General features: G+C 44.3%; 1 protein-coding gene across 3 annotated transcripts in view; it reads right to left on the bottom strand.

Moving 5' to 3' along the window:
- The window catches only part of CRPPA (CDP-L-ribitol pyrophosphorylase A), a 212,472-nt gene that overhangs the window by 138,515 nt on the left and 60,490 nt on the right, over nt 1–13,467 (bottom strand). For all 3 annotated transcript variants that reach the window (XM_077268069.1, XM_077268067.1, XM_077268068.1), the window contains exon 4: nt 9,614–9,718. In XM_077268069.1, coding sequence (XP_077124184.1) covers nt 9,614–9,718 — 105 coding nt within the window. The remainder of the gene's footprint in view (nt 1–9,613; nt 9,719–13,467) is intronic.

The following is a 13,467-nucleotide window of genomic DNA, read 5'->3' as shown; positions in this document are numbered from 1 at the left end:
ATAAAGTGTCACCCGAGCATGCTTGAGTCCTAATAGAGCATTTCCGACGTGCTCGAAAAAAAATGCTCAAATCGCCGCATCTGGGTCTCTTCAGCCTTTTGCTGAAAATTTTTTACATTTGGAATTATCTATATCAATGTAGCTCAACCCCTTCCTGAGCGGCCACAAGGCAAGACATCATGGGACATCTCTAGAGATGGAGCTGAAAACTTGAGATTGTTGATATTGCTCAACAATTTTGCTTCTCAAGTCCTCAGACCGTTCTCTTCTCCTCTTTCTGTTCTCCATGCTTGGTGTGGCACACACAGACACACAATGCAAAGATTGAGTCAACCTCTCCCCTTTTTATCTGGTTTCATGTATGATTTTCAGAACGTTGGCCTAGTGGTTAGCACTGTATGATGGCTCAGTGGTTAGCACAGATGCTTTGCAGCGCTGGGGTCCTGGGTTCAAATACCCCCAAGAACAAAATCGTCAAGGAGTTTGTATGTTCTCCCCGTGTTTGCGTGGGTTTCCTCCGGGTTCTCCGGTTTCCTCCCACAATCCAAAGACCATACTGATAGGGATTCTAGATTGTGAGCCCCAATGGGGACAGTGATTGCCATGTCTGTACAGCTCTGTGGAATACGAGAAATGTATAATAAATAAATATAATAAATAATTGGCATAACGCTCACACCTGTTACTTGCCATAGGTGAGTTTGGAACAAAGTTGTTTACGCACAATTTTGTCCTGTCCATTTTTGAGGTTTTGTAGTAATTATGTCCAATTTGCCTTTTTTTCTCTGCTTTTTTGTGTTGTAACAATACACACAAAGGATATAAACCGGAGTATAACAAAGCATGTGTGACTGCAATCATTTTCTGGGAGAAATACGTCATTTTCAGGAACAATTTCAAGGGTGCCAACACTTTCGACCATGACTATAACCCTATGATCTAGTTGAGGAACCAATTTATGAAGATGTGTCGCATTTCTATTTCCTAGGGTGAATGCAGGCTGTCATGTGGACCTCAGGGGGAACTTATTGGGAAGACCCTGAATGTTCACCCCCGTCTTTGTATATTCTATGATGGAGAAGGTGCAAGTATTATTTTCTGTCACTTGCACTAAGAGGTTGAATATCTGTGCAGACCTAGTCCCTCTCACAGCTGAGGGTTTGTTACTTTGCGTTTATGGCCTTCGGGAGACTGTTCTATACTTTACTTTGTGCACTATTGACTTTTACAGGCTTTTTTTGGTCTCTGCCTGACTAAGGGTACCTTCACACTGGTCGATTCTGCTACGATTACGACGCATTTGCGTCATATTCGACATCGCAGTACGAGCTCGTAGCCAGCGGTCACACTCTACGATGTTAACGCTTTTTCTGACGTAGTTGCGATGTGAACGTCACGCGTCGCAATCGTACGCTACCCTTCACACCGCCATAGTCCTACGACTCCGAGCGTGACGTATTACCAGCATGGGCGTGCTAAAACGTCACGCCCAATCAGGAGACAGGTATGCGGAAGCCCAACCCACGTAGTCGCATTACGAGCTCGTATGACCGCCGTCACATACTACGATTTCGACCGCCACAGCGGGACATTTACGACGAAAGAAAGTTCTGCTCTTTCTTTCACATCGTACGATGCTGGGCTGCGTCGCAAATCGTAACGCCATGTCACACTTTGCAACCTCGGAACGAGGACGGATAAACGTCACAAATCGAACGCTCGTTCAGACTTTGATTGCACAGTGTGAAGGGGCCCTAAGAGGCCCCTATGGGGTTATGGACGTCGTAGGATACAATTGTAACAAACTCTCAGCTGTGAAGTATAAGGAGGATATATACATAAAGAGTCATTTCTTGGCTGGTCTGGGATTATAACCCTAAATCCCTGCTGTATGTCACTCTGTTACTATGTATCTCTATGTATACCGTCCGTGTGAGTCACGGCTACAATACACATGGGATCTACACGTAGCTACACTATAATTGGTGGGATGGAAGGAGAACCTGGCAGGAGAACCGCACTGACTAAGTGGCATGCTGCAGCTTGAGGTGCCATCTGCCATCACCCCAGACAAGGAAACTGGGGCAAATAAAGACACACCCCAATACACAGCGCCAACGAGTTCAGATTTATACTTCCGAACTTGGCAACAAATTGGGTACATTCATAGCAATGAACGAGGCTTGTTTCTTCTAAAACAGAGCAACAAATCCCCTGCATAGCTAGTCACATTATAATCTTCTGGCTGCCTGCAGTCACCACTAGGGGGAGCTCACTGTATACTGGGTCACACATATGGGTCATGGACTAGGGCAATCATTTATTGGATTAACAACAGTCAATAGCATATCATACAGTCCCAGCAGGTACATAAGATGGTGCAAATTACAGAGTCTCACCCTTCCGCTGGATCGCAGAGAATTAGAGAATCTGCGACTTTGGGCTTCCATCACCAACTACCCCAACCAATGGCACCCTGCTTTTGGAGGGCACTCAGAGAGGAGGTGGCGGAAAGCATAGGGAGCTGACAGTCCATTGAGGTATGTGGCCAGGTGATGGGCAGTGGATCAAATTTGTATTCCTCCTGTTGGAGCCATGGTGCCTTGGCTGCGGTCCTCTAGAGTCTCTCTGTAGAAGGAAAGAGATCCTTTTTATACCCACAGCTGTCGTTCAGACCATTATCCACAGGTTTCGTAGGAGGTCATCTCTCATTGTTCGAGTCTTCAATTAACATGCATATTTTGTCCTTCAATGTTTGCAGAACAAGCTGTGTGGACTGATACAATGGGTAAATCAACATATTAACAAACTTTGATTGTTCAATTAACTTGCGCCTGTGTCCCTCAAGGATAGTGGAACAATAAGCTGCTGGGACTGATACAATAGGTAGTCAGCAACCATTCAACAAATCAACTAACATCAATTCAAACTACAAGAAGAGTCAAAGTTCAGGCTCATATTAACAATGGCTTAAGTCTATTGAGCTACTGAATAAAATGTCTGACATAAGAAAGAATAAAATTTTGAGTCGTCACATCCCTCCCCCATCCTAATTAGCCAGACGTGATAGGCTTCCGATCACCCTTCTCAACTTGTCGGGGACAGTCCATTGACATTTCTTTCAGCACAGACACAAATGTAAAGTTTCACTTTCATGAGAATGAAACTTTGTATCACCCAGTTTCCTCAAAGCATGTTCCAAATCTTCCTTGCGAATAAACTCCACAATCCCCATTCTATTCTTGTGTACATCAGCTTACCAGACAACGCCATCTTGTCTCATATGATCTTTCAGATCCTGCAAAATCCCTGATGGGGAAGCCTTGAGATGAGAATTCTGTATTCAGTTCGTGGGGAAGAGGGGCCTGTTCCTTCTGCGGGGTCCTCCATATCCTCCTAAATGGTTCCTGGCTGGACATGGGAAACTCCACAAGTAATCAACAAGAACCAAACTCGTATGCATTGTCCACACATGGCGTCCACCACGTCCCGTAGATCCTGGAAGCTGATGAAGGTGAACTGTGTATCACAGCCTATCCCAGAACTCCTCAGTTCATTGCTACGGATCTACCCATACCAATGGAATAACAGGCTTCGGGTCTAAATACGACCAACAACTCCTGGATTCAAGCTGCTTGGGACCAGGTATTCTATTCCAGATTGCCACTGGGCCCTTGATATATAAGGCAGTTCATTTCCTCTTGGTAAAACTCAATGTCCTCCACGTTGCTCTGGGCATCCCATAGGACCAATTCCTGGATCAAATCCAAGTGTTGGTGGCCCTGTATTCAATCTGTCGAAGCTGGCACAACTCCTATAGTTGCAGCTTTCCGTTGAGGATGTATTTTCACTGTAGTCCTCTTCTAAAGGCCGAGTTGGTGGGATTGGATATGGTAGCATAAAAAACCTGCTGTGTATGCCTTACCTATGGTCTGCTGGGTCTGTCCACGTGCCTCCCTGGTTGTGGAGCATTACTTGGATGGTATCCATGAACACCAGTCCCACCGCTGCCACTAAGTGTGGAGACAAGAGGGTCAGTGGGTGCTCTCGTCCACTGGCCTGGCTGTCTTTAGATAGATCACATGGACCAAGGCTCATCCCACTGAATGCCCGTTCTCGGAATACTACTCAGACAACACAGGGTGAGGGTAACACACTAGGGTAATAATTTATTGGTTCAACAACTGTCAATAACATAATACTGTCCAGTGGCGTAACTTGAAACTCATGGGCCCCAATGCGAAAGCTCCAACGAGGCACCCAAATATTTTAAATCTTTAATAGCAATAGTCTTTTTGTATAGGCCAAAGAGACTTTTAGGGACCCCCTAGGCTCCAGGGCCCGGCTGCGATTGCAACCTCTGCACCTGGTATAGTTACGCCTCTGATACTGCCCCTGCTAGCACACAAGATGGTACAAATGACAGTCTCACCTTTCCACTGGATTGCCAGGAATTAGAACATTTGCAACTTCACGTTTCCAGGGCCAACTACCCCTACCAGTGGAACCCCACATTTGTTGGGCACCCATAGAGAGGAGGTAGCAGCAAGCTTAGGAAGCTGACAGACCATTGAGGTACGTGGCCAGGTGATCTATTTGTCCCAACCTGGGTTCTCCAAACATCTCTGTAGTGTAGTAGTTCAGTGATGGGCAGTGGATCAAATCTGTATTCCTCTGGTTGGAGCCATGGTGTCTTGGCTGTTGTCCTTTAAAGTCTCTCTTTTGAAGGAGAGAAATCCCTTTTTATACCCACAGCTGTCCTTCAGGTCATTATCCACAGGTTTGGGAGGAGGTCATTTTTCATTATTTGAGTGTTCAATTAACATGCATACTTTGTCCTTCAATGTTTGCAGAACAACAAGGTGCATGCACTGATACCGTGAGTAATCAACATATTAGCAAACATTGATTGTTCAATTAACTTTCGCCTTTCTCCGTCAAGGAAAGCAGAACAGTAGCCGGCCAGGAATGATACAAAAAGTAGCCAGCAACTATTCAACAAACGTCAATTCAACCTTCAGGATCATATTAACAATGGCTTATGTCTCTTGACCTACAGAATAATATTTCTGGCATAATTAAGAATTAATACTTTGACACACATGGTGCTGCAGAAAAATGGCAGCTCAGAGCATCTTGCATCATTTTACCATATGCTGGTGAAGTTTATGTTTATACACCTTTGTTTACTGAATAGAATAGCAAAGGAGAATGTGATATTGCATATGGAGGCCTACATAATGGCAAACTTCAGTGTCTCTTATTTCAGGTCCTGACAAATACCGCTAATGGAAGGCTCTAATGTGATGTGGTATGAACGATGTCTAGTCTGGGAAAATGAAAAAGTTAATGTCAGTATATCCTGTAGTCTATGGCAGTGAAAAGGGTAATGATAGGATCCCTAGTGATCTAGGGCGGTAAAAAGGGTTATGGTAGGATTCGTGGTGAAGTAGGACAGTGAAATAGGTAATGTCAAGATGTCTGGTGGTCTAAGGCAGTGAAAAAGATATTATTAGGATCAAATATGGTTGTCTAGGGTAGTGGTGGGTTAATGTCAAGGTCTCTGGTGACCCTTTGGTGGTCTACAGCAGTGAAAATGGTGATGTCAGAATCCCTGGTGACATAGGACAATGAAAGGAGCAATGTCAGCATCTTTTCTGGTCTAGTACAGTGTAGGATCAATGTCAGGGTCTGTGGTTGTCTAGAGCAATTAAAAAGGCAATTTTGTGAACCCTGTGGTGCTACGGCAGTGAAAAAGGTAATGCCATTATTCTTGGTTATCATGTAGCTCCCCCTAGTGGTAACTGCAGACAGAATCTTATCATGTATCTCTGCATACAGGGAGGTCCCCCTAGTGGTGGCTGCAGACAGGAACTTATCATGTATCTCTGTATACAGGGAGCTCCCCCTAGTGGTGGCTGCAGACAGGATCTTGTCATGTATCTCTGTATACAGGGAGCTCCCCCTAGTGGTGGCTGCAGACAGGAACTTATCATGTATCTCTGTATACAGGGAGCTCCCCCTAGTGGTGGCTGCAGACAGGATCTTATCATGTATCTCTGTATACAGGGAGCTCCCCCTAGTGGTGGCTGCAGACAGGATCTTATCATGTAGCTCTGTATACAGGGAGCTCCCCCTAGTGGTAACTGCAGACAGAATCTTATCATGTATCTCTGCATACAGGGAGGTCCCCCTAGTGGTGGCTGCAGACAGGAACTTATCATGTATCTCTGTATACAGGGAGCTCCCCCTAGTGGTGGCTGCAGACAGGATCTTGTCATGTATCTCTGTATACAGGGAGCTCCCCCTAGTGGTGGCTGCAGACAGGAACTTATCATGTATCTCTGTATACAGGGAGCTCCCCCTAGTGGTGGCTGCAGACAGGATCTTATCATGTATCTCTGTATACAGGGAGCTCCCCCTAGTGGTGGCTGCAGACAGGATCTTATCATGTAGCTCTGTATACAGGGAGCTCCCCCTAGTGGTGGATGCAGACAGGATCTTATCATGTATCTCTGTATACAGGGAGCTCCCCCTAGTGGTGGCTGCAGACAGGATCTTATCATGTATCTCTGTATACAGGGAGCTCCTCCTAGTGGTGACTGCAGACAGAATCTTATCATGTATCTCTGTATACAGGGAGCTCCTCCTAGTGGTGGCTGCAGACAGGATCTTATTATGTATCTCTGTATACAGGGAGCTCCTCCTAGTGGTGGCTGCAGACAGGATCTTATCATGTATCTCTGTATACAGGGAGCTCAACCTAGTGGTGGCTGCAGATAGAATCTTATCATGTATCTCTGTGTTCAGGGAGCTCCTCCTAGTGGTGGCTGCAGACAGGATCTTATCATGTATCTCTGTATACAGGGAGCTCCCCCTAGTGGTGGCTGCAGACATGATCTTATCATGTATCTCTGTATACAGGGAGCTCCCCCTAGTGGTGGCTGCAGACAGGATCTTATCATGTATCTCTGTATACAGGGAGCTCCCCCTACTGGTGTCTGCAGACAGGATGTTATCATGTATAGCAGTATACAGGGAGCTCCCCCTAGTGGTGGCCACAGACAGGATCTTATGTATTTCTGTATACAGGGAGCTCCCCCTAGTGGTGACTGCAGACAGAACCTTATCATGTAACTCTGTATACAGGGAGCTCCCCCTAGTGGTGGCTGCAGACAGAATCTTATCATGTATCTCTGTATACAGGGAGCTTCCCAGAGTGGTGGCTGCAGACAGACTTATCATGTATCTCTGTATACAGGGAGCTCCCCCTAGTGGTGGCTGCAGACAGAATCTTATCATGTATCTCTGTATACAGGACGCTCCCCCTAGTGGTGACTGCAGACAGGATCTTATCATGTATCTCTGTATACAGGGAGCTTCCCAGAGTGGTGGCTGCAGACAGACTTGTGTATCTCTGTATACAGGGAGTTCCCCCTAGTGGTGACTGCAGACAGGATCTTATCATGTATCTCTGTATACAGGGAGCTCCCCCTAGTGGTGGCTGCAGACAGGATCTTATCATGTATCTCTGTATACAGGGAGCTCCCCCTAGTGGTGACTGCAGACAGGATCTTATCATGTATCTCTGTATACAGGGAGCTCCCCCTAGTGGTGACTGCAGACAGGATCTTATGTATCTCTGTATACAGGGAGCTCCCCCTAGTGGTGGCTGCAGACAGAATCTTATCATGTATCTCTGTATACAGGGAGCTCCCCCTAGTGGTGACTGCAGACAGAACCTTATCATGTAACTCTGTATACAGGGAGCTCCCCCTAGTGGTGGCTGCAGACAGGATATTATCATGTATCTCTGTATACAGGGAGCTCCCCCTAGTGGTGGCTGCAGACAGAATCTTATCATGTATCTCTGTATACAGGACGCTCCCCCTAGTGGGGACTGCAGACAGGATCTTATCATGTATCTCTGTATACAGGGAGCTTCCCAGAGTGGTGGCTGCAGACAGACTTATCATGTATCTCTGTATACAGGGAGCTCCCCCTAGTGGTGACTGCAGACAGGATCTTATCATGTATCTCTGTATACAGGGAGCTCCCCCTAGTGGTGACTGCAGACAGAATCTTATCATGTATCTCTGTATACAGGATGCTCCTCCTAGTGGTGGCTGCAGACAGGATCTTATCATGTATCTCTGTATACAGGGAGCTCCCCCTAGCGGTGACTGCAGACAGGATCTTATCATGTATCTCTGTATACAGGGAGCTCCCCCTAGTGGTGACTGCAGACAGGATCTTATCATGTATCTCTGTATACAGGGAGCGCCCCCTAGTGGTGACTGCAGACAGGATCTTATCATGTATCTCTTTATACAGGGAGCTCCCCCTAGTGGTGACTGCAGACAGGATCTTATCATGTATCTCTGTATACAGGGAGCTCCCCCTAGTGGTGGCCGCAGACAGGATCTTATCATGTATCTCTGTATACAGGGAGCTCCCCCTAGTGGTGGCTGCAGATAGGATCTTATCATGTATCTCTGTATACAGGGAGCGCCCCCTAGTGGTGACTGCAGACAGGATCTTATCATGTATCTCTTTATACAGGGAGCTCCCCCTAGTGGTGGCTGCAGACAGGATCTTATGTATCTCTGTACACAGGGAGCTCCTCCTAGTGGTGGCTGCAGACATGATCTTATCATGTATCTCTGTATACAGGGAGCTCCCCCTAGTGGTGGCTGCAGACAGGATCTTATCATGTATCTCTGTATACAGGGAGCTCCCCCTAGTGGTGGCTGCAGACAGAATCTTATCATGTATCTCTGTATACAGGGAGCTCCCCCTAGTGGTGGCTGCAGACAGGATCTTATGTATCTCTGTATACAGGGAGCTCCCCCTAGTGGTGACTGCAGACAGAATCTTATCATGTATCTCTGGCAGTTGATCTAGTGTGAATTAGGATAGCCATGGATTCTAACATGCCGAGATTTTCTTTTGCGGTTGATAATCAGCTTCCAAAGTTATCTGGCAGCTGCTTATTTCTTTCCAACCTACATTGAATAATCTTGGTAAAGACCGCTAACACACAGCCAACATGCACACAAATTTGGATAATCTTAAAGGGTTATTACCTTAAAATTTGCAGCCTGATAACAGCATGTCACAGTTATAAAAAAAAGGGCCTGGTAATAGTCAGATATATGGATGCATCTAATGTTATCAGTGGAGGTATGGGATACACAGTAATATAATATCAGACATAAGAAATATTTGCTGAAAACGATGCCCCCTTTGACGCCATACCCCATCCCTTCTGCTTCAAAGTTCGTTAACCCAAATAACTCCATCAAATGAAACATTTGATGTGGGGCTTCATCTAGTGAAGGATTAGGTAGACAAAATGCACAGAAAACTTTCCAGAAGCGCTAGTTTACAGAATCTGACGGCGTCGCTGAGATTTGCCAATTATTCCAGGAGTCTGGGAGGTCTTCATTATTTCCCCAGAGTGGACCCCCATTACAGTGTGTACAACGCTCCAGCCCAGGAGGGTGACATGGAGAGCAACCTTGGCTGAATTTGGGGGCCGGCTCCATAGTGCGCTCAAAGAACCCAAGAGTTAGGTAAACTTTCATTGTCATGTAACGTGCGCCCTATTTACCTTCCACAGGTCGGGGGGTCCGTCCAGAAGCTTAGCCCTCGTCTTACTATAAGTCAAGGCCAAATGCAAGCACTCGGTGCCAAAATCCAGGTCATAGTCGGAGCACTGCGAACAGAGAGCAAACAAGTTAAACAATTAACAGTAATCCACCCGTCTTCTGAGAACCTGCGCCATTTGTGTCTGGAAACAGTGAGCGGAGCAGACACCCACCCCCCGGGCTACACAGACTCAGATTTACCTAAAGCTTCAACTTTACGAGGAGGTGAATGGCAGCGAGGTCTGCAGATTTTGGCAGCTCTGAGGCTGGGAGTTCACGGTTACTGATGGGCCAAGGTGAAGGGTTTGTCTGCAGCTTATAGAGGTGTAAAACAATGAAAAACACCAGCACAATAGGAAGCGTGACCTTGTCCCTTTCTCAGCACTGAAGTGATCAGGGAAGATGTAGCCGAGCGGAGCTGCGCAGAAATAAATGCAACAGTTTATAAAAACCTCACCACTATATGTATAAGTATAAAATGTGGGGCGCCATTATTAATAAATCAGCAAATTATCAGTAATTACAAATAAATGCAACAAAAGTACTTGGAGTGATGGAGCCATGACATAGGAGCAGTATTATAGTAGTTATATTCCTGTACATAGGGGCGGTATTATAGTAGTTATGTTCTTGTACATAGGAGCAGTACTATAGTAGTTATATTCCTGTACATAGGAGCAGCATTATAGTAGTTATATTCTTGTACATAGGGGCGGTATTATAGTAGTTATGTTCTTGTACATAGGAGCAGTACTATAGTAGTTATATTCCTGTACATAGGCGCAGTATTATAGTAGTTATATTCTTGTACATAGGGGCAGTATTATAGTAGTTATATTCCTGTACATAGGGGCAGTATTATAGTAGTTATATTCTTGTACATAGGGGCAGTATTATAGTAGTTATATTCTTGCATATGGCAGCAGTATTATAGTAGTTATATTCTTGTACATAGGAGCAGTATTATAGTAGTTATATTCTTGTACATAGGAGCAGTATTATAGTAGTTATATTCTTGTACATAGGGGCAGTATTATAGTAGTTATATTCTTGCACATAGGAGCAGTATTATAGTAGTTATATTCTTGTACATAGGGGGCAGTATTATAGTAGTTATATTCTTGTACATAGAGGGCAGTATTATAGTAGTTATATTCTTGTACATAGGAGCAGTATTATAGTAGTTATATTCTTGTACATAGAGGGCAGTATTATAGTAGTTATATTCTTGTACATAGGAACGTATTATAGTAGTTATATTCTTGTACATAGGGGCAGTATTATAGTAGTTATATTCTTGCATATGGCAGCAGTATTATAGTAGTTATATTCTTGTACATAGGGGCAGTATTATAGTAGTTATATTCTTGTACATAGGGGCAGTATTATAGTAGTTATATTCTTGTACATAGGAGCAGTATTATAGTAGTTATATTCTTGTACATAGGAGCAGTATTATAGTAGTTATACTCTTGTACAAAGGGGCAGTATTATAATAGTTATATTCTTGTACATAGGAGCAGTATTATAGTAGTTATATTCTTGTACATAGGGGCAGTATTATAGTAGTTACATTCTTGTACATAGGGGCAGTATTATAGTAGTTATATTCTTGTACATAGGAGCAGTATTATAGTAGTTATATTCTTGTACATAGGGGCAGTATTATAGTAGTTATATTCTTGTACATAGGAGCAGTATTATAGTAGTTATATTCTTGTACATAGGGGCAGTATTATAATAGTTATATTCTTGTACATAGGAGCAGTATTATAGTAGTTATATTCTTGTACATAGGGGGCAGTATTATAGTAGTTATATTCTTGTACATAGGAGCAGTATTATAGTAGTTATATTCTTGTACATAGGAGCAGTATTATAGTAGTTATATTCTTGTACATAGGGGCAGTATTATAGTAGTTATATTCTTGTACATAGGGGCAGTATTATAGTAGTTATATTGTTGTACATAGGGGGCAGTATTATAGTAGTTATATTCTTGTACATAGGGGCAGTATTATAGTAGTTATATTCTTGTACATAGGGGCAGTATTATAGTAGTTATATTCTTGCGTTACACGTCTAGTGAAGTACACTAGTGAATAAAGAATGTGCGATATTCTTAGTCACCACCAGCAGGATGATATGAGCTGTGAATTCCATCCCACCCATTCTAGAAATGTTTAGGATGTTAGTATTATCATTCCTTAGATAGCTGTATAGCAGGAAGAGTTCTCCAGACTTCTGTGTATCTATGACAAGGGATAGTTCCGCTTGTAGACAATTACAGCCCTCATATTGTACGAACTTTTCTTTTCTTGATGAGGGGAAGAGTGATCGGAAACAGCCGGTCAGAGATTGAGGATCTGGGTGACTTGATTACTTGTAGGGTTTCGATTTATCAGTAGGACACATTACAGAGATGTATGGCGGCATTTCTTACAATCCTGTGTCACTGATTGGCCTTAGCAGCCAAGTATCAGTATGGAGGCTGTGCATCCTCCATAGTTATGGGGACTGACTAAGGACATATCAGAACTCTACGCCAGCAGAGAAAACCACTTCAGGTCACCTGAGTACACAGAAATCTCTTGAATCTTGCATTAATAGGACAACCAGGGCTGGACACTGTGGTTCCCACACATTACGGACAGCGGGAGTCCGCGCTTTTTGGGGCTGACACATCAGCGCTCTGCAGACTGTTTGTAATCTCGCTTCCGTCGATGAAACATTTCTCCACTTTTCTTTCCTCTGGTGCCAATTCACGCTTTAATGATGAAATGTCCGCTCCGTGGGGCTCGTTTATGCTGCTCTGTATAGGAAGGAATTTTTTTTATCTGATAGCAATCGCGTCGCTGATGGGGGAAGATCATCAACAATGTAGAAGAGGAAGACGAACGCGGAGAGCCGCTCCTATCTGACTCCCCATCTCCCAATCCTGCACACCATGCCGCCCGTTCTAATAACATCCTGCTGGAAAGTGGAAATCAGTGAGCTGTCAACAGGCACAAGTACAGTAGGATGTTAAAGGTGGTCGTCATATTAGCCTCTATTAAAGGGAAGGCGACATCAGAAAATGCAGAAAATGACCTTTTGTTTAAATCAAGAATTTAACGTTACTCTTTTATATCACTATCTACAGTATACATTTGGGGGCAAAAAATTGATAATCATGCAATTTTTTTTTACACTGGCCACTAGGCTAAATACTGGACTCACTCAAGGAATGGAGACATCAAAAGTCGATGGAGTAGAATTGAACTAACATCTCAAGCTATGGAGTAACTTGGATTCTAAGAGCTGGTGAACTAACACTGCTTCCAGCTTGGGTCCTGGAATAAACTGGATTACAAAGCCAGCAGACCTGCATTGCTCGTTACTCAGGCCCTGGAATAAGCTGGATTCCAAACCTAATGGACCAGTATTGATCTCCCATTTAAGCTATAGAGTAAGCTGGAATCTAAAGAGCTGCTGGACCAGCATTACGCTCTCATCTTGGGTCATGGAATAAGCAGGATTCTAAGCCTACGGGCCAACATTGCTCTAAGATCTCAGGTCATGGACTAAGCTGGATTCTAAATCTGTAGGACCAGCATCGCTCTCTCATCTTGGGCCCTGAAATAAGCTGGATTCTAAAGCCGATGGACCAGCATTGATCTCTCAATTCAGGCAATGGAGTAAGCTGGATTCCAAAGACGATGGATGGGCATTGCTCTCTCATCTCAGGGCATGGAGCAAGCTGGAGTCTAAGAGTTGGTGAGCTAGCATTGCGCTCATCTTGGAGCCTGGAATAAGCTGGATTCCAAATGTGATGGAC

Source organism: Ranitomeya variabilis, chromosome 6, assembly GCF_051348905.1.
Source record: "Ranitomeya variabilis isolate aRanVar5 chromosome 6, aRanVar5.hap1, whole genome shotgun sequence".
Lineage (NCBI taxonomy): Eukaryota > Metazoa > Chordata > Amphibia > Anura > Dendrobatidae > Ranitomeya > Ranitomeya variabilis.
This window is presented reverse-complemented; position numbering and strand designations above follow the sequence as displayed.